At 55.2% G+C, this 27,840-nt stretch overlaps 8 protein-coding genes across 8 annotated transcripts; 5 read left to right on the top strand and 3 right to left on the bottom strand.

Moving 5' to 3' along the window:
- Nucleotides 1-509: 509 nt before the first annotated feature.
- On the bottom strand, nt 510-2,749 carry JCM15063_000408 (uncharacterized protein; the record flags this gene model as incomplete). The annotated part of the gene is made up of 8 exons (XM_076676526.1): nt 510-549; nt 621-688; nt 751-1,022; nt 1,091-1,438; nt 1,506-1,560; nt 1,632-1,918; nt 1,995-2,214; nt 2,279-2,749. The coding sequence occupies 8 exons, from the start codon at nt 2,747-2,749 to the stop codon at nt 510-512; spliced, it is 1,761 nt and encodes a 586-aa protein (XP_076536507.1).
- Nucleotides 2,750-3,210: 461 nt separating this feature from the next.
- Nucleotides 3,211-8,566, bottom strand: JCM15063_000407 (Urb2 domain-containing protein; the record flags this gene model as incomplete). The annotated part of the gene is made up of 12 exons (XM_076676525.1): nt 3,211-3,960; nt 4,026-4,180; nt 4,244-4,435; nt 4,509-4,739; nt 4,797-4,996; nt 5,059-5,259; nt 5,328-5,419; nt 5,485-5,825; nt 5,892-6,034; nt 6,095-6,285; nt 6,354-7,940; nt 8,006-8,566. The coding sequence occupies 12 exons, from the start codon at nt 8,564-8,566 to the stop codon at nt 3,211-3,213; spliced, it is 4,644 nt and encodes a 1,547-aa protein (XP_076536506.1).
- A 539-nt stretch (nt 8,567-9,105) lies between these two features.
- JCM15063_000406 (eL33 family ribosomal protein) lies at nt 9,106-10,068 on the bottom strand (the record flags this gene model as incomplete). The annotated part of the gene is made up of 5 exons (XM_076676524.1): nt 9,106-9,110; nt 9,203-9,221; nt 9,291-9,449; nt 9,719-9,843; nt 10,056-10,068. 5 exons carry the CDS (start codon nt 10,066-10,068, stop codon nt 9,106-9,108), a joined length of 321 nt encoding a protein of 106 aa, XP_076536505.1.
- A 433-nt stretch (nt 10,069-10,501) lies between these two features.
- Nucleotides 10,502-12,130, top strand: JCM15063_000405 (glycoside hydrolase family 5 protein; the record flags this gene model as incomplete). The annotated part of the gene is made up of 5 exons (XM_076676523.1): nt 10,502-10,875; nt 10,947-11,293; nt 11,361-11,408; nt 11,472-11,947; nt 12,056-12,130. 5 exons carry the CDS (start codon nt 10,502-10,504, stop codon nt 12,128-12,130), a joined length of 1,320 nt encoding a protein of 439 aa, XP_076536504.1.
- Nucleotides 12,131-12,573: 443 nt separating this feature from the next.
- On the top strand, nt 12,574-14,187 carry JCM15063_000404 (glycoside hydrolase family 5 protein; the record flags this gene model as incomplete). Its single annotated transcript, XM_076676522.1, has 5 exons — nt 12,574-12,840; nt 12,921-13,272; nt 13,345-13,455; nt 13,528-13,842; nt 13,913-14,187. 5 exons carry the CDS (start codon nt 12,574-12,576, stop codon nt 14,185-14,187), a joined length of 1,320 nt encoding a protein of 439 aa, XP_076536503.1.
- A 2,007-nt stretch (nt 14,188-16,194) lies between these two features.
- Nucleotides 16,195-20,297, top strand: JCM15063_000403 (uncharacterized protein; the record flags this gene model as incomplete). The annotated part of the gene is made up of 14 exons (XM_076676521.1): nt 16,195-16,220; nt 16,294-17,722; nt 17,787-18,059; nt 18,125-18,319; nt 18,389-18,447; nt 18,505-18,646; nt 18,709-18,907; nt 18,969-19,077; nt 19,149-19,355; nt 19,419-19,558; nt 19,624-19,725; nt 19,792-19,922; nt 19,989-20,164; nt 20,237-20,297. The coding sequence occupies 14 exons, from the start codon at nt 16,195-16,197 to the stop codon at nt 20,295-20,297; spliced, it is 3,249 nt and encodes a 1,082-aa protein (XP_076536502.1).
- Nucleotides 20,298-23,185: 2,888 nt separating this feature from the next.
- On the top strand, nt 23,186-24,093 carry BNA1 (3-hydroxyanthranilate 3,4-dioxygenase; the record flags this gene model as incomplete). The annotated part of the gene is made up of 6 exons (XM_076676520.1): nt 23,186-23,268; nt 23,327-23,382; nt 23,446-23,634; nt 23,702-23,782; nt 23,854-23,963; nt 24,028-24,093. 6 exons carry the CDS (start codon nt 23,186-23,188, stop codon nt 24,091-24,093), a joined length of 585 nt encoding a protein of 194 aa, XP_076536501.1.
- A 1,264-nt stretch (nt 24,094-25,357) lies between these two features.
- Nucleotides 25,358-27,401, top strand: SMP3 (glycosylphosphatidylinositol-alpha 1,2 mannosyltransferase; the record flags this gene model as incomplete). Its single annotated transcript, XM_076676519.1, has 7 exons — nt 25,358-25,619; nt 25,681-25,746; nt 25,808-26,108; nt 26,170-26,498; nt 26,563-26,723; nt 26,783-26,996; nt 27,079-27,401. The coding sequence occupies 7 exons, from the start codon at nt 25,358-25,360 to the stop codon at nt 27,399-27,401; spliced, it is 1,656 nt and encodes a 551-aa protein (XP_076536500.1).
- Nucleotides 27,402-27,840: the final 439 nt, after the last annotated feature.

Genomic DNA, 27,840 nt, shown 5'->3' with positions numbered 1-27,840 from the left:
ACCATTAATGGATGCTGGCACTCACCCGAGGATGGTCAATTCGATAGCACTGTTCAGGAACATCGGTTGACAGCTCAGCGTCCCGAGCATCTCTTAACGGTAGGCTTTGGGAGTTGACTGACATGTAGAAATCAACACCCGTCCCTCGTTTGCGTTTGACGATCAGAGGAGGTACGAGGAGACACAGCCACAGATCCTGGTTCTCCTTCGAGAGCATCAACATGGAGGCCGAACCGACTCGAACCGACCTGAGCCTGGTCCCTTTCGAGTTTGTCTGTCGAGATTTCACAATGCTGACAGGAAGAAGATAGGGAACGCCCCAGGCGTCCTGTGTATAATCTATCTCAAGCACGATCCTCTCCAGTCGGAACCCGACCACAACCGCGGACAAGAAGATTCGGTTGCGGAACTGAGCTGCAAAGATGGGATATACGTACTCTAATCATACGACAGATGAGGGGGTATAACGACGACGAGGAGGAGAAAAAACAAAAAGCGGCTGGTAACAATCAGGTCGAGCGACCCACTCGGTAGTATGCTCGTTTCAGTCTGTGAACACGAGGCATAGTCAGTTCATCTTCATCTACGGTGTGTAGAGAAGACATCTGAGCGACACTTACTCGTAGAGCATGATCTCGCCCCAGATGTAAGAACCCGGGAGAGCAGACGGATGCAAGAAATCCCGGAACTGTGGACCAGAGAGACACATGTCAGCGACATGCTTGGACCCTGATATCAAGAGAAGCGTACGTGGTTCTGCTGCCCTTCGAGCAGGCGACCAATCTCGTTGACTCGAACCCTCTCGTCAAATCCGTAATCGGTCGCATCCTTGTCTTCCTTCTTGACTTGCTCGAGTTCCGAGATCGCTTCAACCGGAAGATAACTGTCGGCAGTGTCGTGCACTCGTTTCAGGATCGACGACAAGAATGTCGGATGGGTTGCTAGCGACGACACTCGCAGCTCGTGCATCGTTTTGCGAGCAAGCGAGTCGAGAGCAGCGGCACGAGTGAAGGGAGTATAGTCTTTCGGAATCGTAGGTCCAGTCAGTTCACTTGTGGCGACGCTGAGAATAGGAGCGAAGGTAACTCACTGTTTCGCTTGGGTTGATGCAAAGTCCTCCAACTCATGACGGGTCCGTCCCTGATTCCGTTCTTTCCTGGGAACGTCCTTGCGACTTCCTTCATGACTTCCGTCGCGTGCTTGACCCATCGCTCTTCCCGCTCTTTTCCGATCGGGCCGAACGGAATCTCACTGTCTTTTGGATAGGGCTTCGGAATGCCAGCCTGAATGAAATCTTCCTCTGTCATAGCTCGAAGGTCCCAAAATCCGGCGCTAATCTCGATCAAAGTTGGCTCGAGGATCTGAGGTCGATTGTAATGGATGGCGAGGTTTGACAGCATCGGCAGGGTGACGTGATGGAAGCGCTGTAGCCAAGTTGCTGTATCCAAGGCAGGATCTCTCATCAGTGCTCGTTCGGCAGACGTGGAGATCTTTGCAGGACTCACAGGGACCGTGGAAGAACTCCTCCGACTGATACACTTCTTCCATATCCTCGAGACCCTGTACAGCGTTCACCGTCAGCGAGTCTGGATCTGCCAGGGAGTTTGGTTTCGGACGAGCGCGGGACGAACCCAAAGGAAAGTATTGATGATCGTGGCGTTGTACTCTTTAATGTCGCAGACCCATGGTCGCGTGAAGAACCAGCTGTTCTCGCGCGCATCCCAGTAGTCCTCTAGCAATCTTCGCTGCTCCTTTGCGTAAATCGAAGCCTCGGTTTCCGTGCCATCCTCACCGAGAATCGTCGGCATCGGTTTGCGATAAGTAGGAGCCGAAGCGGTGTGGTTCGGGTTGATGTTGGTAGCCTCGCCGCCAACAAAGTCACAGAAATCGGCAAGGTGAAGTCGCTCCATAGAGTCTCCTGGAGTAGCACGCGAGAGGAGCATGAGTTGCCCATTCGACGCATCAGAGCATGCTCAGAGATCGTTCTTTCGCACCCTGTAGCAGAATGGTAGCGTTCGCGAGCCAGGGGAAGAATGGCGCTCCGTCTGCATCGGTCTCGATGGGGTTTCCGCCTTCGGGTCGGTTCTTTCGCAATTTCTTTTGCATGCGGAAGCCAGTGTGTTTGGTCCTGGTATGATTCAGTGATCGTATCAGGCCGTCCATTAATTGGGATGGTTTGCAATCGTCATCGTAAGGCAGCCAAACGTTCTTTGCCTGTAGATGCCAAGAACAACAATTAGCGCAGCATCAGCCAAAGACCCCCGAGTGCTGAACGTACGGCATCCTTCTCATCGGTCAACATTCTGCCGGGCTCCTTGAAAGGATTGCAGCTCCATTCTGCTGGAACTTCCGTCGTCTCAAAATCGACGGCTATCCGATGACGCTGATCGAACTGGACTTCAGGCAACACTGTCTGCGAGTGTCGAGCGATGCCGACGATGCCGAAGTACCCAAAGGCGGCCAAAGTCGCGAACAAAGCCGCGAGGGTCACCCGCCGACAGGGTCTTCGCGCCGCCGAAGAGGAAGAGAAGGTCGAGGACGACGACGACGAGCCGATTGCGTTGAGAGAACTCGAGCGAGCATGCGCTACTTCCTGGCGCTGCTGCTTCTCGAGCAAGACTGAGTTGGTAGAGTCATTCGAAGTGACGCTCGCGGGAGATGTGGGGAGAACCGCGTATGCGATGTTGGAGAAGCGCGATGCGGTCGACCGGCTGTCGAGCGATTTCGAGTCGAGTCGGAGGTGCACCATGGTCGCACACGCCGTTGCAGCAGGCGGAAAGAGAGAGAGCGAGATTCATCATTGCTGGTGATCTGTCCTGGAGAGTTTGCCCCGGGAGGCGGAGCGAGACTTTTCGTCAGACCGCGGCCTCGATTTTTTCGCCGAAAACGGCAAGCGCGGCTCGCCATCTCTCCTGACTTCGGCAAGGAGTCGAGCTGCATGAATACAAGCTTTATTACTTTAGGGGCTCAATCACAGGCTCCAACTATCCTTAAAAAGCGTGCTCCGCGAATGCTGCCAAAAGAATCTGAAACCTTGCCCGAGCTTTCGCTCGCTGCTCACGCATAATTTTCGTATGGATACGAGTGCAATGCGAGGTGAAATACAGAATACAAGAAATGCAGCCACATGAGGGGCGGTCCGAATTAGGGTACGGCTGAGCGACTTCGCAAGTTGCGATCCGCCGGACGTGCAGATACTGGCGACAGACCTTAGCCACGGTATCTCTCCTTCTCCCAGCTCTTCCACAGTCCACGCAAGACTCCTCGCTCTGCCTCCTCGTCCTCGTTCAAGAATCCCTTCATGAGCGCTTCTCGCTCCCACTTGCCCATCGAATCCATCACTTCGTACCATCCACCTTGCAGTTCTCCCCTCAGAGCCGACGGGATCGGACACGTCGGGTGTACGCATGCTCGAAGGTACGCGAGCAGGAGGAACGGAGCATGCTTGGAAAGGGGGGCGGTGAGCGAAGTAGTCGTTGCGTGAGCGTCTTGTTCTTGCTGCTTGTTCTTGTGTTGAACCACCGCCGTCTTTGCTGTCAGTGATCCAAGCAGTCGACCTACCGCCGCCGCCTCCAAGGTGTTGATCCCGCTCGCTCCGCCTTGCCAGGCCCACGCCGGGAAGGTCGCTCTCGCCTCCCTTTCCGCTCGCTGACCGAGTACGATGCCCGTCGTCCCGTCCTCGATGGATGCTGCAGATCCCGTCGTGCCGTACCCTGCTCGTCGAAGAATCGACAGGAAAGCCGAAAGCGTCGAAACGAGCTGAGGGAACAAGGGCGTGACATGGTCCTTGCGGTGTCGCACGATGTGACCAACAGTCGACGCGAGCGCGCGAACAAGGGCAGAAGCAATCTCTGCACTTGCTGCAGTGCTCACCACTGGCGAGGTTGTGACCGAGGGTTGAAGGATCCGCGAGACAAGCGACAAAACGCTGCTCACATTGAGTCGCGAGAGGAGCATGGGCTGTGCACCAGAAAAGTGTCAGCATGAGAACGCTGTAGATGCAGCAAACCGCAGCCGGGACTTACCCGATCCGCACAAACACCATCCAGGAAGGTAGCGACGAGCAGGTAGGTTTGGGCGACATGTCCATCCTGATTAGGCTTCTCCGCGAGGGTCTCGACCAACAACGAGAGATGACGCAGAAGATCGGAGAAGGCAGAGCTACTGATTTTGACCGAACCTGCAGTGAGAGCGACATGTCAGCACGCGTGAGAACATCCAGACTTCCGTCTCGGGGACATACCTTCAGGCCCGTCGCGCAATAGGATCGTAGCCATCGATAAGCTTGCTTCGAGGATATGCAAGTCGACGCATGTCGTGCGTGCGGAGGCGGCTGAAGAAACGGTAGCAGATACACCTTCAAGAGCAACTTCGTATTCCCCGAGCGTTGCTGAGGCGGTAGCTTTGACCAAGCTCTCGTCAAGCTTGGAATAGGCTATCAGCAGCTTAGAAATTGATTGTCAGCCGCAGAGCAGAGACAGTTCTGGACAAGGATTCTAGGGACGCACCGCTGCTGCCGAAGAGCTGGCGGAAGAAGAGCTGAGTCGCTACGAGAGTTTCATATGGTCGAACGTCGACTTTGTTCTCGACTGGCATCGACCGCAATCGCCTGATGCGATACGAAACAAGGTCAAGCAGGGAGAGACAAGTCGGGAGAGCCGAGGGTGTCGAGATGGCCGCGGGCAGTTGAGATATCGTTGCGGTCAAGGCAGTTTGCACGAACTCGGCAAAGGTAAGCTCTGGAAATTCGCATTAGCAACTGATCGGCAAGAGAAGATAAGGGCATGGAGACTCACCACGTTCGTCCGATGCCGATACTGATGTGGAGAGCCAGTCTTTGGCTGTCCAAATGCATCGCGTCGCTTCAAGCAGGTCACGCATCTGGAACGCATCATACGTTGTCCGAGCGCTAGAAACTGAAGTCAGCACTTTTGCGAAGGGCTTCGTGGCGGACTCGATGGACGACCTGATCCGATCGGACAATGCTGCAGGCAGACTGTGGTAAAACATGGTCTGAGCCGCTGTTACCTCAAGCTGAAGGATGCGGAAGCCACTTACCTCGAGATGTCCCCTAGATTGTTCGCAAGTAATTCCAGGAACAACGCGTATGCACTCTCCTCGCAAGTGAGACCCGAGGAGAGGCTCGAGTCCTTCTTCGCACGTTTGGCGAGGTCGCTGCACGGTTTGTCGCCGAACGCTTCGAGGAATGCCAACAATTCCTTTGGAGACTTCGAGTCCGAGAACGTCGAAAGTGAGGTTCTGTTGATTCACGTCGTCAGCACACGCGATGTTGACAATGGCAGTGTCAAGAATAGAACTCGACTTACTGAATCAAAGTGCGATACAACGCAAGAGTAGCAGACTTGGCCCCAGGCAGAGTTCGACCAACGAGAACAGCAAGAACTGACGGTGCTTGTTCCTGTATATCGCTCAACAGGTCAATTTTCGAGCCGTAACCTGAAGGCAATGCGAGAGAGAACAAACGACAACCGTGCCCATCGCCCCGACAAAAGTCCTCAGATCAGCCTGAGCTGATTCCTTCTGCTCGGCCTGCAGTTCGTTCTCTCCGGCACTGATCCACAGGTCCAATGAGAGAGCCTGTTCGGCAAGCTGAGTTCGGAAGTCGCGGCCGAGGTACTCGAGGGGCACGAATCCAGATAGCCGGGAGTACGTGCGAGAGGTCGCCAAAAGTGTTGCAGCTGAGGTCGATTTGAGAGCAGACAGTTCCTTCGACGGCGACGAGGTCGACAGGAGAGGGAGGAGATTCACCGGAGAGGGAAAAGACGGTAGAGAGACGAGGTTGAGCAACGCCGGGCGTACTTGGGCTGCGACCATGCACGAGCTCAGTTCAAATTCATTTACATAGGGCTCATGACAGGAAAATATCTCACCTTGCAGGGAGGGGAATTCCCAGAAATCGGATCGCTTGAATAATCGTTGTGTGACCTGATCGTGACCACTGTCATTTCCATCTGCGAGACCTCGGATTATCACCCTGGCGAGGTGCTTGAGTTGCTCTTCGCTTGCGTATGATCTGGTGGAACCATATGGGTCAGCCTGCGGCGAGCGAGCGAAAGCCACAAGTTAAGCATACTCGAATACGGGCAACCATCTTCGCGACACCATTTCCCACAGAGCAACCGGGACCTGCTCGTTTGACATCGCACGCAACATGCCTGACCAGTGAGCAGTTGTTGATCCCGAGAGACGGGTCAATACCGCATCGAGCGTTGTTGACGCGTCGTCGAGGCGAGAGATTTCGAGTTGCTGCAGTAAAACGCGAGCCTGACACCAAACAAAGTGTCAGCTCTAGAGCCATGTGTGATCCACTTGTCACGAGTGCATAGGCTCACCGAGACGACCACGGCTGCTCCTGACCCTTTCTCGACGATCTGCCGTAAACCTTCCCGTCGCTTCTCTTTGAGCATAGTCCACTTCGTTCCTTGCTCAGGTTGAGCATGCACAAGCAAGCCTGCACCTCTGAGCCTCGAGACGATCGCATATCTGGCCTCGAGCAATTCAGTTCCTAGCAGGACGATCGGCTCGACAGCCTCGATAGCACCCGCGACTTCCGCCAATCCCACTGCCGACTTGCGCTTCGATTTCTTTGCCTTCTTGCTCGGAGTCTCGATCGCATCTGTTACCGGATCGCGAGTGCGTGTCGCTGCCTTTGCAAACTCTTTGAGGGTAGGATCGACAGTCTCTTCGACGAAAGCCTCGAACGAATCGCCAAGACTCTCCAGGGCTGCCGTCGGAAGGTGTTGCACGAATGAAGTGAGAACTCGGAGTCGAGCTGCGGCAGAAAGGACATGGGTCGGTTCGAGGTCAGACGCGCTAGTTGCGAGTTTCCGCTTCTTGGCGGGAGACGGAACATTCTCTGCGTCAACGTCAACTGCCATCTCGTCCGTCTCGGATGTGGAACGTCGCAGAGAGGCAGAGACCGGAGTCAAGAGGTCGTTCCAGGTCGAGCAGATCGAAGTTGCCGAGGCGAGCATGGCACTGATGGATCGACCGAGCTGAGAGGCGAAACTGGTGGTCGTGAGCAAGTTGTTTGGAGCCGTGTAAGGAGACAAGGCGAGAGCATCCGAGAGCGATGACAGGAGTGTCGGCATGGTGAGGGATCGAGAATGGTGGGTGAGGAGGAGTTTGAGCAGATCTGAAGTTGCACCGGCATTCGAGAACGTCGACGACGTCTGCGCGAGCACGGCGAGCACGCGCGAGAGTTGTTGTTCAAGGGCTTCGTACTCGAGGCGATGGACAGAGCACAAGACTTGAACGATCGCGTCCCGCTTCGAATCGTCGGAAGGAGCAACCCGCTCGAGGCGTTCGACCGCACCGAGAGTGACGCTCGGCAGCACGCCCTCCCATGCTTCGCCGGCTTGTCCTGGGCGATACAAGTCGCCGCTTTCGACTTCCCCGAGAACCTGCGCGAGAGCTTGGGCCTTTTCCGCTTCCGAATCACCTCCTGCCTCTTGACCCCAAGCGATCAAATCGAGAACGCCCCTGACCCACCTTCCGGCAAGCTCACGCCGCTTGCCAAGTCCGAGAACTTCGAGCGCACTCTTTTGCGCGGACGGAGTCGGGAACGTGGCTTTAGCCGGTAGGGGAAAGAGGAGCGTCGAATTGATCGAAAGCGAATCGAGGTAGATGTGCGTCAGAGACGGCAATGCAGCATACACGGGTGCCCTCGCGTCTCGAGGCAAAGTGGTCAAGGCCGCGAGCAATTCCGAATCGGCAGTTGTGGTCGTTGACGATGCCGAGGGAGTCGTGGACCCGCCGGTGGCGTAGGACTCTCGAGCGAGACCCCGACGAAGGTTGTCGAGATTGAACAGAGAGAGTTGAATGGTCTGCAGCAGGGCCGAGCGAAGAGAGGAGGTCGCAGGGAGTTTGTGCAAGAGTGGGACAAGGGTTGGGAGGAGGTTGAGCGTGAACGTCGGCACCTGTAGTACACATCAATCGGGATGGTCAGCCTGATTCTACAGTACGTGACCCGCAATAGACTTGCCTTCTTGCCTCCCTTGGCTGCCTCTGTCATGATGGGCTTGATCGACCGCAACCAAACGACCGCAAGCTGCTCCCAATCATCACTGATCCTATTGGCTTCTGCACCGCACAGTTCGAGGGTAGCCCTCACGAGCTTGTCGTACGAGTCTAGGACCGTGTCGATCGTTCCTTTCCGGGTCGCAGTCGTCGCCAACTTGACCCAGACCCGCGTCGCGGCTTTCAGCACTTGAGCATCTTTCGGTTCACTCTTGACATAGGTCTGAATGAACGCCACGTAGATGGGTAGGATCGGGGTCACGGTCGAAGCGGTTTGGGTCTGTTCAGTCGTCGCACTGAGCAACTCCCACAACTGGCCGTTGACGAGTGCTTGTTCAGTCGAGGTCGAGTTCGACTTGATGAGTTTCCACAGAGTGTCGAGGAGCCAGTCTCGGATCAGTTGAGGGAGCGAAGTGCCGGGAAGCGATGTTGAGAGAGATGAAGCGGCCAGCGCAAGCTTGTCGTTCAGAAGCGAGGTCGGAGACCGCAAGGCATACAGCAATTGCTGCTCCTCGCCGCTGGCCATCTTTGGAGAGCGGGGGTTCGGGATTCGGAGTCGCAAACAGTAGTACTTGATCGCCAAAATCTTTTTGACTTCGCGTTTCTCAATTCGAATACTTTCTTGTCCAAAGCCGGTGCCTCTGTTGTCATGGACTCTTTCGCGCAGGACAGAACTGGCATATCGCGAGCGCAAGAAAATCTCCCAAGCAGACCAAGCTTGGCGACACGGCAACGAGCGCGCAGCAAGTCCGTGGATCAGGTCTATACAGAAGATCTATCGCAGCTATCGCCGGACGACTAGTCTTCGCGAGTCCACCGAAGTGAAAGTAGGATGGACATGCGCGATAGCTTGATCGAAGCAAGTCGCTGTCAGATCCATCGCGCGCGCACTGTCCTTCCCCAGGCAAGAAAACATCACGCGCGAGACCAACATTGAGCACTCGCTCTTCCCACTCGTGTAGCCAACGAAAGCCTCCACGAGGTCAGAGGAGCCCAACGAGAAAGAGTTTAAAGCCTATTTCAATCACACTTTCAACAACATCCTCTAGTCGAAAATCCGATGATTTAGACTGTTGAACCATGCACCGAGTGTCAGTTGTTGTTTTCGCTAGTCGCGTAGCAGGCATGCCTGAGAGATAGACGGCTGGTATCCTGGACTGACTGTTCGAGGGGTAGAGCATCTGGGAGAGACAAAAGATTCGCAGTCAGTATCGCAGTATGTAGTTGTACAAGCTCGGGAGGTGACTCACGATGCGGACGGAGTGACCGAAAGCCTTGGGGGGAAGGTTTTGACGGAACTTGGAGCGAACCATTCCCGAGCTGCCGTGGGGGCGGGTGACCTTTCCCCAGATGATGCGGACCTTGGATCCTCCGATCTCCTTTTGGGCGGTGTAAACGTAGGCGATACGCTACGAGGGCGAAGATCACGAGTCAGTCAGATCCCTGCGCACGCGAAAGTTGGTGTTCTGCTGCAGGACAATCCTCTGCGAACCGCCTCGAATCCGCCTCTCTGCTTTGGAGCCCGATCTCCTGCACATCTGCGCCTCTGCTCTCACACAACTGCTCCTCGCTGCCTGTGATCCGCCGGCTGTGGCTCTGCTGCATTCCCGTGGTTCGTGATGGTCGAGGGCGTTCTCCCGCCTCGCGGTTGGGATGAGCGAGGTTTTTGGTTGCTCACCTTGCCAAGGTAGAACTGAGCCTCCTCCTTGTTGGCGACACCCTCGATCTGGATGAGCGAGGTGTGGGTGCGGACGTTGCGCTTTCCACGCTTGTGGCCGGTAACCCTACCCTTGGCGTACAGACCTGCGCGTCGGGTCGAATCGTACGTTCGAGTGTGCGTTCGAGCGAGTGACAAGCGAGGCGAGTGTGCAGGCGGGGTCGCAGTCGAGTTTTTGAAGGCAAAAGGCGGGCAACAAGTCGAGCGGTCGAGGTGGGCAGGCGCGGGCGGGCAGGTAGCGAGCGGGCGACGGTCAGTGGGTACTCGAGCAGTGGTACAGAGCCTCGGGGCTGCTCACGAGTGGAAGGCATGCTGGATCCTGGAACGACACGGGAGCAGAAGGAGACTGGGCCCGGTCTCGATTTTTTCAACTTTGGCTCGCTTGTCCTTCTCTCCAAGACGGTTGCCCCTCATCTCGGCTTCGGATCGTCCTCGACGCGACTGTCGCTTCCTGCCTGCTGCTAGGTACCTCATACACGCCCGAGTCACCGCCGCTTCCCGTCCTCTGGCTTGCACTATGCTTCCTCCGAGCCTGGCTATCTCGCTATCGCCATTGCATCCCCACCTGCATCGCTTTCTGGCTCTCTCGCTCGTGCAGGCGTTGCAACGTGGCTTACGAGCAAGATCTCTGATTTAGACTGCGGAGTCAACGATTTGGATTCCGCCTGGCTCGCATCTTCGGATCGGCACTCGCACCTACTGCCGCAGCTGCTCCTGCTCTCTCCATCTTGCGCTATTTTCTAGATGCGACTGCTCGCGCTGCTGCTGCTGTCGGCCGTCGCTCCACGCGCTCTCGCGACAGGTTCTGCATCAATCTCACTCCTGTCGCATCTCGCCAAACGCGCCTCGATCGACCCGCTCGACATTTCGGCTCTCCCAGCAACCTGGAGCAGATGGGGCGACGGACAAAAGGGGTGGGCCCTGCCAGACAAGGACCAGAATGCGTGGATCCCAGTCACCAAGGTGAGAGGCGTCAACCTCGGAGGCTTCTTGATCCTCGAACCGTGGCAAGCGAGGGACACGTGGGCCGCGATGGGCTGTGCGCAGTACGATTGCGAGTGGGAGTGCAACGAGGCGAAAGGACTCGCCGAGATGCAACCCAAGTGGGAAAATCATTGGTTCGCAAGATTCTTCATCATCGTACCCAGTCCCCCTTGACCTTCCCATTGAGCGAAGCCAAATTTCACAGGGCAACTTTTTACTCTGAACAAGACTTTGAGCAGATGAAGGCCTTGGGGCTCAACACGATCCGTATACCCTTGGGCTATTGGATCGTCGATGCGCTCATCGGTGCCGATCCATTCGCATCTGGCGGCATGCACTACCTCAAGCAGGTCCTGCGCTGGGCGAGAGCGAACAACCTCTATGCGATTCTCGACTTGCATGGTAGTCCCGGTTCCCAAACCGTGCGGCAGTCCTTCACCGGGCACACGGTCGATCAGGCTGGGTTCTTCACGACCGCAAACTATCAAAAAGCGTGGGACTGTTTGACCAATCTCACCATCATGTCCCACCTCGATCCAGACTTTTCGAATGGTTCGTCACCTTTCGAGTGTCCTCCCGGTTCTCGCTCGAGGTCCTGACCGTGAGCTCGTGTCGGCAGTGGTCATGCTGCAGGTGCTCAACGAGCCTTTGCAGAGTACCGAGACAGGTGGGTGTCAAAAGGCGATTCAACCTCTACTGGGTTCGCAGCTGAAGTCGAATTAAGTTACAGATTTAACCTCCGTGTTCTACCCAATGGCACAACAAGCGATCCGAGATGCCGAGCGACAACTGGGGGTGACTTGCCTTGGAATCTTCCCGGATTGCCTCGCGATTCAATTCATGTCGACCTCATGGGGTTCAGGAGACCCTTCCCAACATCTCAAACTGCCAGACTGGGATCACATCGCGTACGACGATCACAACTATGCTGGGTTCATCGTCAAGAACGCTACCCGCGAAGCGTACCTTGAATATCTGTGTACGAACAATCGATCGACCGAGATGAGGGGACCGGTCATTACTGGAGAATGGTCCCTCTCGACTGCAGGTGGAGGAGAATTGGATCCATCGAGTCCAGGAGCTCAACAGTTCTTTGAAGAGTACGCGGCGGCCGCGATCAGCAATGCCGAGAAGGGGGCAGGATGGATCTTCTGGTCATGGAGCACGCAACTGAAGGATTCGACCAAGGCACTGTGGGGCTATCGCGTGAGTGGCGAGATCGTTGCAGAAATCCGTCGAGTCGCAATATCACGAGAGGGCCTCAGCGCTAATCACCTCTTCTCGCTCGAAATTTATCTTTTTGGCGCCACTCAGGATGCTGTACAAGCTGGGTACATCCCAAAGGATCTCGATACGATTGACCGGACAATCTGCAACCGTTATAGCTGAAAGGAGGATTCTCTGGAGACGAGAAATATAGGAGCCCGCATTACTACACTGGGCGAGCTGGTCCCCTTGACATGCGCTTGTCGCGCTGAACCTCCGTCTGATTCAAAGTGTCACTTTCCTGCGAGGGCATCGAACATATGATCGGGGTCTCCATAGCTACAGAAGCCTCGCCACTCGCCACAGGGTTTGCTGATGGGTGGCGTCTGCCACAGCTGCGAGTTGCCACACTGAAGAGATGACCTTGCGCGAACCATGCGGAAGACGGCATGGATCAATGAGCTCGAGCGCGTGCGAGGTACGAACAAAAGACTTCCCCGCGCGACGCGTGCGCGTGTCCTTGGCAAACTTCGCGCGCATCTTTCCTCTCACTTTGTGTGCTGGGCATTCAGTCTTCTTCTCCTCTTGTTGTCTCTCTCTCTCCCCAAGTGCTGGTCACTATAGCGATGGCGTTGCTCAAGACTCTCGTCTACGTCATCACGTTGCTCGCATACACCTCGACTGCCTCTGCGAGACTCGAGAAGTGCACGCGCCGATCAAAAGTCAACAACACGCTGCATCGCGACTTTCACAAGTCTTCTTCCTCGAACGAGACGAAGGAATCGAAGGAATGGACCGCACCGAGTGTGGTTGGAACAAAGGAATCGGCCTGGGTGCCGGTGGACGGTAAAGTGAGAGGAGTGTCGCTCGGATCGTGGTTTGTGATCGAACCTGTGAGTACCTTGTCTCGAACCTTTCTTTCTCCGCTTGAAAGCTTGTGAGAACTCTGGTTCCTGATGAGCCTGTTATGCAGTGGATGCTGTCCGACACGTGGAGCAAGATGGGCTGCGATGGGTACAACTCGGAGCGCTCTTGCAACGAGGCTCTCGGCCTCGAGAAACTGCAACCTCTCTACGAGAAGCACTGGAACTCGTTCTACTCTCAGGAAGACTTTTACGAAATGAAGAAGCTCGGTCTCAACACCGTTCGAATCCCGCTACCGTATTGGACGGTCGATTCGGTGATTGGTGACGACGAACCTTTCGCTCGCGGGTCGATGCGATACGTCAAACAGGCGATGAAGTGGGCCAAGAATGCTGGATTGTACGTCGTGATGGACCTGCACGCTCTTCCCGGCCGTCAAATCAAAGATCAGAGCTTCACGGGTGCGTCTGTCTCGCCTTTCTCAAGTTGGCATCACGGAGCGCTCGAATTTTGACGAGTCTGCATGGGCACAGGCGACACGACTTTGGCCGTCTCGTTCTTCAGCAGTCACAACTACGGACGTGCTTATGACGTCCTGACAAATTGGACGACGTTGGCGCACACTGATCCAGATTTCTCGAACGGTCCGTCTAAAACCTTGACTGCTGGGAATACCTTCGCCGCATGTTACTGACTATCATCTCTTGGGAAATCAGTCGTCATGATCGAAGTCGTCAATGAGCCGGAGCAAGGGAATCAACCCACTCTAATCTCCGAATTCTACCCGCAAGCACAGAAGGTGATCAGGGCGACGGAGAAGAGCCTCGGAGTGACATGCGGTGGTTCGGGCAAGCAGTGCTTGACGATCCAGATGATGTCGTCGTCGTGGGGTTCTGGCGACCCTACGACGAACGTCGACACGTCGGATCGCCTCGCATACGACGACCACCTGTACGCGCAGTGGATCATTCCCGAATGGCAGCGAACCCGAAAGGGATACCTCGACTTCCTCTGTACCACGGATCGCACGAGTAAGTCGCTTGTGCTGTATCCATGTGTGACTAGAGATTCGCAAACTAAAGATGGACGTCTTCCCTGCAGCCAACATGAACGGTCCCATCATCGTTGGCGAGTGGTCGCTGAGCACGATCGGTGGAGGTGAACTTGAAACGAGCAGCGCTGGCGCTCTCGAATTCTTCCAACGCTACGCGGCTGCGCAGATCTACGCGGCGGAGCGAGGCGCTGGATGGTTCTTCTGGTCGTGGAAGACGCAGTTGCAGGACAATGCGACATGGGACTATCAAGGAGCCGTCAAGGCGGGTTACATCCCGAAGGATCTCTCCAAGGTTGACACCTCTGTGTGCTCGGGCTATTGAAGAAGATCGTTTGGGACTCTCAAGGCGCAGGTTCGCCTGATCCTCTCTGCAATGTTATCTTATTATTGTATTGCTGGTATTTCGTCAGCCAAGAAGAGCTTCACCATGCAAATCAAGGTTCCCCTCTGCAAATTCCTGGGGAAGGTGGCCTCGTTTCCGGCATGAAAGTTGCTCAGTAGACCCACCCGACCGAGTGTGTCTGCGCCTCAACCGTCCGGCGCCGCGACTGCCCCAAATGTCCTTCCGCAACCTCTTCTCGACGCACGGATCGTGGAAGGTATCGACAGCGACCTCGTCGTCAATTTTCTTTACGAGACTGTCCGCGATGCTCCTGTCGTCAGCGACATCTCGAGGGGTATCGTGCCAGTCATCTGCGTCGTCATCACAGATTTCCTGACTGCGACACCCCGATCACGGTGATCCGATTCGAGACTTGTAATGAACCTCAATCGCTCCATTTCTTTGACGGAACCATCCTCTAGCTGATCAAATCCCTTGCTCACGCTTTTCAAAACGATGAACGTATGTGCGGGCGAGGCAGCGGGGGGTTTGAGAAGCTCGAGGTTGGTTCCGGCAGATCAGAAATGAAAGCGCTTGAGACTCATTACGAGTTTCGAATCAGATCACCGTGATCGGGGTGTCACAGTCGGGAAATCTGTGATGACGACGCGGATGACTGGCCCCTTACCCTTCGAGATGTCGCTGACGATGGGAGCATCGCGGACAGTCGCGTAAAGAGAATCGACGATGAGGTCGCGTGTGTCCATTTATTGGCGACCTTGCTGTAGAAATGCGAGATTCTGTGAGTCGAGATGGTCGCATCGCCACCGCCAGATGCAGCAGTGGAAATGGTGACTTCAAGGAGGAAGTACAAAAAGAGTCGACCCGTCTCAAACCCGGTTGACTGCGTGACAATGTAACGGATCGAGACGCGAGTGAGCAGATAGCCTGCGTGAGAGGGAATGTGCTCGACCGAATAAGCAACTCACCCGCCACGATAACAGCTGTTGGGTAACATATTGAACGAGGCGGGGAGAGAAAGAGTAAGAGGAAGAGAGAGGGTGCGAGAAAGAGACTGTAGACCACGATCGTCGTAGGCCAGACGAACGTCACATACCTCGCGATCGGCCGAGATCGCGCGTACATACCTGGAGTTTCACGGGACGCGCGCGGATTCCGAAGGTTCGAGGTGCGAGCGCTCCGCATAGACGCACTTCGATCTTTAATCCTTGCCTCGCTCTCACGACCAGTGCTGCGACAATGCCAAGCTGCTAGATCACTCTGAAGGTGTAAAAGCACCTGACGGAGGGCCAACACTTCCTGACCGACCAGCGTCGCATCGTCTCTCTGGAGCAGCGGACTGCAAAGCACTTCCTTAAATCTATAGCATCGAGCTCACCGGCGCGGTTGAAGTCAGTCAAGCTAGTCAAGCGTCCAAAATTGTAGAGTGACCAGCCGATAGCCTGACTTCGAGCTTCGTTACTGGTCGACAGCTGTCCGCTCCTTGATGCATCACAGCAAAACAAGCGCAGGACAAACGGTGCGCATCGCCGCAACCAGAGCCATACTGGGCCGTGTGCGAGTATCAGACTACGAGAACCAAACTCGTCAATCCTATGGAGAGGTGGACCGCGAGATTTTGCTCGCGCAGACATCCACTGTAGCTGGCCCCCCGGGATCATTTGCAGACTTGCGACAGTTACTGTATTATACATACTGTACATAAGGTTTGAGAAATCGGAAGTGAAAAGATTTCTTGATGACGTTGTCGGCGCCTCGGCTCCCCTTTTTTTCTCATCTCAAAAGCGAGGGTATCGATATCCGCAGAGTCCTTTTGTAGCTGGGATCTGGTGCGCGAATCAGACCAGCATCATTCCCGACACCAGCAAGCGCTACGACCCCAATTAGCCCGCCTTCCTCGCTCGACACTGCGCAACGAAGATACTTCGCCAGCAATTGGCTCTTCCAACAGCAGTCGCGTAAGCGCTGAATATCGCAACAATCACCATGGCGGAACCACACAACCATACCAAGTGAGTGCTCCCGTCCCATCGAGGAAGACAACGCCAAGGCTGATTGTTCGACGCGTGTCGCGGCTCCCGTTAGCGTGTTCGACCAGCCGTACACGTCCAGCTCTCCTCCATCACGTCAAGACGTACCGCGACTGGTCGTGCCTGAGGCTGACATCGCTGCCGAGACCGTCCTATCGTCTCATTCGACTTCGGGCGCGCCCACCGGAAGCGCCATCTCGACCCCAATGCAGCAGTCGGACAGTGCCGGCGGCGGGAGTCGCGCAACTCGTCGTGTCCAGTGGCCGGCAGAGCTAGGACGCAGCGATGTCGAGCACGTTGCGATCCCGGTCCAGCAAGGAGCCGCACTCGATCGCACGCGCAGTCTCACCTCGCCTGGCGCCCAAGATGAGCTTCGCCGTGCACTCGAAGCTCACAACCGCTCGACTCTCACCGACGACGAGACGGATGACGACGACTTTGCGCCGCGCGGAGGTTACACTTCCGAAGGCGTTTCTCGCGCAGCTAGCTCAGACGGCGATCCGACAGAGCGACTCGAGCAAGTCAAAGATCGCATGGATGTCTACGTCGACCCGGGAGAGACGGACGGACTGCCAGACGCTCGCAACCGCAATCCGGAGGAACGTAGCTCGAAGGCTGCGTGGAACCTCGTTCGCAACATGACCCAACGCGGTGGTACTGCCGGAGGCATGAGGCGGAGAAAGCACGGCGGCGCCGGGCCAGCAGGATTCCGTGGTGGGACCGGCGCGAACGCCGAGAAGGACGAGGACGAGGAGAAGCGGTCGCATGGATTCATGCATCGGCTTCGCGACGACGGTCTCGCCGACGTTCCTCAAGACCAGCAATTTGGCGCGGGTGCTGGAGCCGGCGGAGGCGGAATCCTGTCTGCATTGATTGCCCTTCAGCGACAGCAGAATGAGAGTGCGTCTGCCGCAACTTCGGGCGTCAATACCCCAACCTCTGCCGGACCATCGACTCGCGCGAGCTCGATTAACGGAGGCGATAGCGACGAGGACGATGACGAGGCTGAACGCCTCAAATTCATTGCCAAACTGCACGAGAAACGCGCAAACAAGAACCGCCTTCATCAGATTTCAGGCCAGATTGGCAACGGTGCGACTGGGGTTGTTGTAGGTGCTGGTCGTGGTGCTGGCGCTGTGATTGGCGGTGCGGGAAAGGTGGGTGGAGCAGTTCTCGGGACGGCCGGCCGAGCGGGAGGTGCCGTCATGGGCGGAGCAGGACGTGCGGTCGAGCAGATCACCGGCATGCAGTCCAAGTCCAAGTCTCAGCCGCCGTCTGGAGACACCACCAGTGCTCCGACTCCCGGCGAGCCAGCTACCGGAACTGCTTCTCCAGACCGGCCGGGCGTTGACGCCTACAAACCCAAGAAGGACAAAGACAGCAAGACCTTCATGAACCGTGTCCGCGATGCTGTCGATCGCGAGTCCCGCCCAGATGCAGCCAAGTCGAGCGCTGGCGTCTTTGGCGGTCTGATGCTGGGTGCCGTAAGTGTGGAGAATCCCGCGTGCATACAAATTCGGCTGAAACGATTCTTGCTTCCCTGCACAGAACACCATTGCAGGCGTTGCGACACCCACTGCTACCACTATTGCTCCCGAAATTGAGCGTGCCGGCACCCACGTTTCTCGCTATTCGTCACCACAGCTTGGACGGAACTCGCCCAGTCTTGCCGGCGATTCGCCCGAAACCGATCGTACTGCCTACTCGACTGCCAATCATTCCGCACCTCCTACTCCTCCAACCGGAGAGCGACCGAAACTCGATTCAAAAGGCAGTCACAAGAACGTGTTTTCGCTCAGTCTCGGTAACCTGAAAGACCTAGTCAGTCCGTATCATGTTTTCGCCGAGGCTTCGCGTTGCTGATTGCCGATCTCCTCTTTTCACAGCCTACCCCTATGGCCAAGTTCGGCACTCGTTCGCCGCATGATGGCGCCTCTCCACGCAAAGAGATCGCCGATTACTTCCTCCAAACTAAAGAGAGTGAAGCTGAGGCTGATCGACGCGCGTGGGAGAAGGAGAAGCGTAGGAGGCGCAAGGCCAAGGAGAAGAAAAAGGCCCAAGAGATCTTCATCACTCAGCACGTGAGTTCATTGTCCCTTTCCGAAAGCTATTGCTCTTGTGCAACAAGTAACGAAAAATCGTAACATCAGGTTGCCGCCATCCTCGAGCGCCAACAATACATCCTCAAGCAGGCTCGAGCCTTCATGATGTGAGCCCTGCGCAAGCGCGGATGCGATTGATAGCTGATGCACTGCTTCATCTACAGGTTCGGCGCTCCCTCGCATCGTCTCGAAGCGCAGATGCAAGCTACGGCTCGTGTCCTTGAGATCAACTGTCAAGTCATCTATATCCCCGGTGTGATGCTTTTGTCCTTCGGCGATGCTGCAACACACACTTCCGATATCAAAGTAAGTCCTCGTCACCAAGTCTCATATTCGAACGAGAATTGAATGGGCCGCTTGTTCTCTAGTTCTTGAAACAAGCCAACGGTCTCGATCTCGGTAAACTCCTCACGGCATACACAATCTACTACAATGTAGTACATGACAGGCTTTCCGTCACCGATGCAAGCTCTCAACTCGACGAGCTCATGGTCGCGCCGCCCAAGTACAACCTGTGGCAGTCGCTCATCATCGGAGCCCTCGCCAGTGCCTTCATTCAGCCTTCTGGTCCGTAAAATCTACAAGGCTCTCGGCCGAGTACGTACTGACCTTTTGCTTCCTGGCGCAGCTTTCTACGGATCCTTCATCGACTGCCTCATGGCCATGCCGCTCGGTGCCCTACTTGTCCTCGTTCAAGTCATCGTCTCGCGCAATGATCTCTACGCATCTCTCTTCGAGTGAGTGTTTTCCTGGACAACCATGGTCTGCGAGTGAGTTGCGATAGAAGCTGACGCCGCTTCCCCTATAGGATCGTCATTGCCTGCATCATCTCGTTCTTGGCTGCCGCCATCGCCTCTTCCCAGAAATTCTGCTTTGCAGCCGTCGTGTCGGGTTCGGTCGTGCTCATTCTTCCAGGTTACATTGTTCTGTGCGGATCGCTCGAGCTCGCGAATCGTTCAATCATTTCCGGAAGTGTTCGACTCGTCTACTCGATCCTGTACTCGCTCTTCCTAGGGTACGCGTTTCTCTAAGCCTCGTCACTCACGCTAGGATCTAACCGCTGTTCGGGCCCCACCAGATTCGGTCTGTCCATCGGCAGTGAGATCTATGCGCGCATCACGACGATCGACACGATTCCAGGTTACAACGACTACACCTGTTCCAGTATTCGAAATGCGAACCCGCCCTGGTATATGGCGACTATTCCCGCTTGGTGGTGTAGGTTATCCTCTTACTCGGCCGTGCAGCTTGACCACTGACAAGGTCCTTTTGTTGACGTCCAGACTTCCTGACGATCCCCATGTTCTTGCTCATGTTGGCGTTGAGAAACGGTCAACCGTTCTTCCGTAAAGAGACTATTCTCATGGTTCTCATCGGTTCTGGAGGCGAGTCATTCCGCTCGACTGCGACCAGCTCACAATCAGTGCTGACGCTCGATCCTTAACAATCAGGTTTCGCGGCCAACTACTTCTCGGGCAAGTACGCGTTTGAGGGACGATCCGACATTTCTTCGGCTATCGGTTCCTTCGCTGTCGGACTTCTTGGAAATGTCTACGGTCGCCTGACCAAAGAATCGCCTTTCGTACGTTCTTTTCCGCTTTGCTACTGCCTGATCGCGTGTTTTGACACTTTAGCTTTCACAACGCAGGTCGTAATGGTGCCGGGTATCCTCGTTCAACTCCCTTCGGGTCTATCCAATGGAGGCTTGCTTGCGTTCACCGACACGAGCGACAACAGCTCTGCCTACGCTTCAGGCTTCCAGACTGCCGAGAGTCTCGTGCAGGTCGCGATCGGACTGACCGTCGGCCTCTTCGTTTCTGCTGCGTGAGTCAGAATAGTTCGACCTGAGCCCCGATTAGGAAACAGCTGACGTCTTTCTTTCTGCCTTGTGTGTAGCTTGGTCAATCTGGTCTTTGGAGGAGGACGTCGCCGCGGCTCGAACCTCTCATCGTTCTAAAGGAGGAACAACTTCCTCGTCGACATTTCCTCTCGTCTCTCATCCCTCGTTTCGCAACATCTGCAAGCAACTTCACCTCGTTCGCCGCTTCGCTGGTCGCCGCAGCATCAGCTTCTCTCTCTTTTCTCCAGTCCGTCTGCATCATAGATCTCTTTTCTTTACCTCGACGTCTCGCTTCACGAAAACACCACCTCTTCGGTTCATATCATCACGCCTCTGTAGCTTCCCGATTCCTCTCTGTCGGACCAACCTCTATTCCAAGACTCTTATATTTCTTCAGTGGACACTTTTTGTCAGACCAGACATTCGCGCACTGAACTTGGCAAAACATGCCCATGCTGCTGCCTTCGTCCCAATATTGCCCGTATCGTCGACTCTCTCGGCGCTCCATGCTCATCGCGATGGAGTGAGGCGCTGTATAACCGCTTAGCCGTCGATGTACAAAGCCTTGAAGCACGAAGACCTCAATGTCTCCCGTTCCGAATCTTGTGCCTGTTTTCTGAATTCAGAATAGCACTACTCAGTAGACATCGAACAAGTGACGTATAGGCAGGGCTGCAGCAATCGAGAGAGTTTCAAATTTTGGACAATGCGCATTCCCCGAAAGAGTTCTACCTTTTTGACTTTGCGTTCCGCTCGATGAAAACGCCTCCTTGACACTGCCTCGTGGTCTTGAAGTCGAGTGTTTGAATTCTTTTTGCACGAGAGGGGAAAAGAGACGGACGAGGAGAAAGAGGACACGAGAAGTACAAGAAGAGGATCAGAAGCGCACAAAGGGAGCTCTGTAGGTATATTCAGCTCGCACTGGTGGAAATCAGCCCATCTCATCGGCTACTGGAACGCGAAAGGAACACTGGGAGAAGTCACCCTCGGCTGCGTTCCTGGTAGCGCGGCGCTTTCCTCTGCTAGTACTTTCGCTTGACGTTCCGTTTTCCCTTCTGATCCGACGTTCTTCCCGACGGTTTTTCCTCTCCGGAACCGTCTTCGCGTCCTCATGAACGAACCCAAAGTGGCCCTCGTTTTTTGCCCTTATTTGACGTCTTTTTCCGTCACTCGGGTCCTCTTGGACGAATTTATAGTTGCACGGCGTGCTTCTTATAGCCTCTCTTTGACGTCGTTGTCCGCCAGACGGGTCCTCCTGAATGAAACCATACCCGCGTGGGCTTCTTCCAGCCCTGATCGACGTTGGTCTTCTCCGTCTAATGCTCCGTTTGGGAATTGGAGGGACGAGGACTGCTGGGGTTGATACGAGATATCGGGATGTAATAGCCGAGCTTGGTCATGAAGGTACCGCTGGGGCTCGACGTCACGAAAGCCGGAAGCTGCCGACAAGTCGCTATGGGGAACTTGCTGATGCGCGACGGGGGCATGTGAGGGAAAATATTGTGGAGTGTACGATTCTGGAGTTCCACCGAACGAGCTACGAGGCTGAGGCAAATATTCTGGAGGCGTCACGAAGTTGCAGGCTGGCTGGTTCAGTGTATGAGTTGGAGGTCCATACAGAAGAGGGTGCATCGAAGCTTCTGAGAAAGGAGATGCGGAATCCATTGAACCGTGCGCGGAGTGATCGTGCGGATTGTGCCGATATGCGAATCCTAGGGAGGGATCGAACCCGGAGTATCCCAGGGGAGTAGGGTGAGAGTAATAGTGTGTACCGTGTACGGTATACTCCGAGGGGCATTGAAAAGTGTCAGGATGATACGCGGGAGAGGCATTCGGGTTTTGCCGGGAGCCCCACGACTGCTGCTGCTGCGTAGTCAGATTGGTATCGTGAAAGTGGGAATGGTCCATTCCGCTCGATTGATCAGGAATGTGAAAGGTTTGAGGACAGTGAGGGAGAAGGAAGAGCGACAAGAGGCGCGCGGCTTACACACATCGTTGATCTAGGCCTGAGCTTAGCAGTCGTTCAGACGGTCTCAGACCGGCACTTTTTTGCGCAAGCTGGGACTGTGCTCTGGAAAACCTGCTGCCGATGTATTGAGCAGGGACCGCGTGCTGGGAAAAAGCGGGCCGAGCGTCGGAGTCCGAGAAAGAAGAATTTAACGGAGAAGGAGCGGCTCATGGCTTGAGGCGATAGCTTCTATACGTCAAGGCCCCTCTAGGACCCCGCGCACAAGAGGGTACGCCGTAGCAAGCAGGGTATGTCGGGAAATGGAGCGAATGGAACCCGTGGTCGACGTCGCTACCGGCGGTTTTGGCAGGATAAATGGTTGCGAGCCAGTGCTCCTCCAGCGGGAGGAGGACTGTAAAGTTACACCGGGGACGAGAGGGCAATCGTGCGCATGCACCCGTGATAATATCAATTGAGATCACATTTAGTCGCCGGGCGAGATCACGTGCCAGATTGCCAATGACGCTACCTCGTTAGCCTAAGCCAACTTGTCATCGTGAACGGCTTGATCACCTCGCACTCCAACGCTACATCGACCACAAGCTCGGTCGATTCTTGCGGAACCTTTGATCGCCTTTACATTCGGTCAGTCAACAACCAGTAGCTTGATCTCGTAATGCGATTCTGCGGCGTGCTTCGACATCCAGCAGCAGCTCAGTGGCGCCATACGCAACCAAGCGGCCAGGGCGCGCGACCGAACTAGAACGCGCTGCGCAGGCGAGGACTGCACTGGTGCCGATAGATCGGAGCAAGAACAGTCGGCAGGGAGGGAACCATTCCGAGGTATCAGTTCGGAGGAACGCAGCAGGTCTACTCTACTGGTCTAGTCGACTAATTATGCCCACGAAGAGTCAAAAACGGCTCGATGCGATTCGCCTCATACTGCCGACACCGCCTCGCATGCGACATAAGGGTTTCAACGACGAGGCAACTTGCCATAATTGGGCTCCCGAGAAGTGCTGACGACGCCTTCTATTACTTGTATAGCAGAACTGAAATGTTGTCGAATCCGATCAACTTGCCGAAATGGCTTGAGGAGAATTCTCACCTCCTAGCTCCTCCTGTCAACAACAAGTGCATGTATGTCTTCCACCATGTTGACGCTGTACTGTATGGATGCTCACCGACCTCCTAATAGCTACGATGGCGGAGACTTTACAGTCATGCTTGTCGGCGGCCCGAATTCTCGAAACGGTACGACTTCGCGCAGCTGCACAAACGAGCAGAGCTAATGACTGGAGAGACACGCTGGCGCAGACTACCACATCAACGAGACTGAAGAGTGGTTCTATCAAGTCAAGGGTCACATGACGCTCAAAGTGGTCGACGACGTCAAGCGATCGGGCGAGCGATACACGACAATGGAAGGACTGGAAGCTATCAAGGTCGAAGATGGAACCTTTAGGGACATCACGATCGGTGAAGGCGAGATGTTTTTGCTGCCAGGTGAACACAGTCGAAGTCCGCGAGCGAATTAAGCCATGAAAGCTGACGACAGAAACTCGATCAATAGGAAACACACCTCACAATCCGTGTCGGTATGCAAACACGGTCGGTATTGTGCTCGAGCGAGTTCGACCAAAAGAAGCTGTCGGTAGGCTCGCACTCGTGAATCTCCTCAAACAATACCTCTGCTTGCTGACAAAGAAAATTCGCTGTTCCAAGATCGTCTGCGGTGGTACTGCCAGTCGCCTTCTCACACCAAGCCAACAATCATTCGAGAAGTCTCGTTCCAGTGTAAAGATCTCGGCAGCCAGCTCAAGCCCTTGATCCAAGTGAGCTCTCTCTCCGCCATAGTGCATTGTGAGACTCGCACTGATAGTTTCTTGTCGTGACCAGGAATGGATGTCTAACGCCGAGTTGCGAAAGTGCAGCGAGTGTGGAGAGACAGCCGAAGCCAAGTAATACTCAGAGCAACTTCACCCGCAGCGAGCCAAGCGCTCAAGCTTCGTTCCAATTTCCTTGCACACTTCCTCGAGCTCGCGAAATCCGTCTTCCTGCTCTCTCCCGCTACGAATCGTGATCCTGCGTAACAAGAGTTTCCGCCGGTAGAGCAAGAGCCCCTCGGCGAGCGTGCGCAGATCGAGTCCCTTCGCACCGAGAGGGTTGGTTTCATCTCGAAGGTCACATAATCGTCGGTATTTCGTGGCGCTTTTGAGCAGCTGGCGAGCGTCGACGGGAATTTGCGAATCAGATCTCAGAACGAGGCGTTCGAGATGAGGCAAATGCAGTGGCATGCATTCAATTGGCCGAGAATCGGCGCTCGATATGTGCAGGGATGTCACGCGAATCGGAGCCCAGTAGACCGGATGTAGCGTTGACGGCGAGACTTGTGACGGGAGGTGGAACTTGACGGTGCGGAGAGATTCTGCCTGCGTCGAAGACTCGAGAAGCCAATATAATTGAGTGGATCGAAGAAAGGGGATCGTATGCATGGAAAAGGTCGACAAGCGGTATGCAGGAGGAGAGATGCCAGACAGGCTCGCGGGCGAAGCTTGCAGATTGCGCAGTTCCAGGTTCACAAGCCCCGGTGTAGAGTTCAGGATCAGTCCAATCGTGGTCAAGTTGAAACCTGCGTCGTCCCGCCCAATGATCGCCATCGTGCGCAAGTTGCGAAGGTGGAAAGCGAATCCAAGTTGACGGCGACGCAGCGTACTGAAGGCAGGCTGATCGAGTATCAGCGTGACAGTATTGGGTGACCGGCGACACAGCTGGACCAGATCCTCCTCCGTAACGCTATCCTCGATCTCTGTCCTTACTGTCGCTCGACCCGACTTGACAACTTCGATTCGGGATCTCGCACCTCGCGCTACCGTCAATATTCGAGCATCGTCTCGAGCGTGACCGAGATAGGCTTGAACTGCGCTAGAGCTCCGGAGAATGGGCTGTCGTAGCTGATAATCGCGCACTGCTGCTGAAAGCGCCGACGATACAAGGAGGAGCTGTCGGAGCGAGTCGGACTCTCGGGAAAAGTCGAACACATTCGTGAGAGCCTCAAGGGGCAAGCGGAGCAGCATCTTGACGCAGGCGAGGGATCGGATACTCGCAAAGAGTCACGTGTGCGTTGTGCATGTTTCATCAAACATCTTCGGCTCTCCACATTCAGTTCCTCGTTCCCAGCCCGCACGCCCTTTCATCTTATGCCTTGAGCAGGAATCTAAGTACGACGATGCGCAAAGCTCCGTGCTGCTACGCAGTGCTCGTCTTGCTGCGGCTCATCGTTGCGTGGACCTCGTTCGCAATCATACACCCCGATGAGCATTTCCAGAATCCAGAGGTGGCGGCGAGCATCGTATGGGAGTATCCGATGGATGCGGTCGGGCTCTCCCGAACGTGGGAATGGACGGCACGAGAGCCATGTCGGAGTATCGCACCCGTCTGGCTCACGTCCGGAGCAGCGTTTACGCTCTTACGAGGCACTTTGGGTATCAGTGAGTAGATCAGCCGCTCAGACTGGATTCTTCAGGCTGACTCAGACTTTTGCGCTTGCAGACCTCTCAGCGCGCGCCATATTTGTCGCCGAAAGAACTGCCATGCTTGTCCTCTCGCTCTTCATCGGTGTGTCCGACTAGTATTGCCTGCACCTTCTTGATCAAGCACTAACATTCTCACCATCTAGATGCCTGTATATACAAGATGGCAAACTCGATTCTGCCGTTGCTGCTGTTCGCATCGTCGCCGGTAACCCTAGCCTTCCTGGTTCGACCTTTTTCGAACTCGATCGAGACTGCTTGTCTTGCCTTGGCATTGTGCTTGGGGACCGCGAAGCCTCCAGTACAGTCTTGGAACATGCTCTTCCTCGGAGCGGTTCTGGCGTTCGGCTTATGGACGAGGGTAACGTTCGCAGCCTTCGCTCTGCCTCTGGTTGTATCAGTCGCGCTGGATCTTTTGCAGCAAGCTTTCACGAAACGAAAATTCGGGTATGTTCACCGCAATGCCTCAAGGTTTGATCCCTTCGTGCGCTCACAGTTCCTTCTGCAGAGTCGCGTTGGCTCAAGGGATCTCTTTTCTCCTGTCCTTCGCCCTGAGCTGTTACTCGCTCTCGCTACTCGACACTCTGCACTTCTCCCCGACTCTTTCGCTGTCCGAAGTCCTGCTTAACCCTACGTCCTTGGTCTGGACCCCTATCAATTTACTCAAGTACAATCTATCCGCCAAGAACCTTGCTCTGCACGGACTACACCCTCGCTACTTGCATGCGCTTGTAAACCTACCGCTACTGTACGGTATCGGTCTGGCCGTACCGATCAGCGTGATGTTACGGAATCGGTCCCGTTCGATCCTCCCGATGAATTGCAACAAGCAGAGCCGTAGGACGCCTCTCCCTATTTCTACCAGTTGCTTCCCCTGCTCATTGATTGGTGCCATGTGCAGTCTACCTTTTCTCCTTCGCGGTCCCGATTGTTGTCCTCTCGATCCAACCGCATCAAGAACCCCGATTCCTCATTCCGCTCCTCGTCCCCCTCGTACTGCTTGCGCCTCAGACGCAGCTACTGAGTAGATCTGGCTCATCTCGGAAGAGACGCTTCTTCTGGGCAAGTCTAAGCCGTGCTCCGCAGCTCCCATCCGAGCTGACTTTCTCTTTCGCAAGCAGTCGGTCTGGATCTTGCATTCTTGTCTTGCCACCGCACTCTTCGGCTACCTTCACCAAGGAGGAGTCCTTCCTGTTTTGTTCAGACTCAACCACGAACTCGGACAAACGGATACGAGCCAATTTATAGCGATCCCCAACGCCGACCTCAACTTGGTGTTTTGGAAGACATTCATGCCCCCGAAGCACCTGTTGTTGCGGCCTGGTGATCAACAGAGTACGCCTTTGTCCCGTTCTCTTTCAGGAATGACCCGCGAGACTCCAGGACTGGCTAATGAAGCCCTGCTGGATCGCGACAGCCCTTCGCACCAGCGTCATTGATCTTGGAGGAGTCTCGAAGGCGTCTCTGTGCGGAACTCTGCTTGAACTTGTGGCTGCAGCAAACACGTCGAGCGCGACCATGGTGATCGCGCCTTCCTATCTTTTCGACCCTTCTCGCCTCACAGCAGAACTCGCAGCTTCCGAGCGGCTGTGCTTCGAGGAAGTATTTGGAGGCGACACGTTTGGCATTCACGTCGACATGGACAGGTTGGACGAGCTCAAGGCAAACTTTGGATGGTCACGTCTCGGGGTCGGTGCGTGGAGAGTTACGGACTGCAGTCAGGAGCAGGTCGGGCGCTAGAGCGAATAAAATGTACATCTTGTCGCGTGTGGGTAGTGTTCGATGTTGTACGCATGGTTTTAGTCCGTGCTGAGCACGACTTGAGAATATAACTGCCTTCCTTTGAACTCGATCGCTTCGTTTCACCACGCTCGCTGCTGATACTCGCTTAGCAGCTGCGCACGTACAACGATGTTTCATTCGTGCTCACGGCAATGAATGTATGCAGATCGACGCCCGATGTAGTCATTGCGCGCAGAGGAAGCGGGGGAAGAACGAGCGAGTTACGTCACCGGGTTTTGCAAGTCACTTCGCTTTGCTCGTGTCGGCTCTCCTCTCTCTTTCCTCACTTCACTGCACAACTTTCTTACGACCAGTGCGTCTTTCAATCTCGGGGGTTTCACTTCTTCGGAGCAGATACAGGATGCTGACTTCAGCCTCGCTCGCTCGCGCTTTCGCC

Source organism: Sporobolomyces koalae (assembly GCF_050403365.1).
Source record: "Sporobolomyces koalae JCM15063 DNA, S_koalae_JCM15063T_v1_ctg4, whole genome shotgun sequence".
Taxonomy (NCBI): domain Eukaryota; kingdom Fungi; phylum Basidiomycota; class Microbotryomycetes; order Sporidiobolales; family Sporidiobolaceae; genus Sporobolomyces; species Sporobolomyces koalae.
This window is presented reverse-complemented; position numbering and strand designations above follow the sequence as displayed.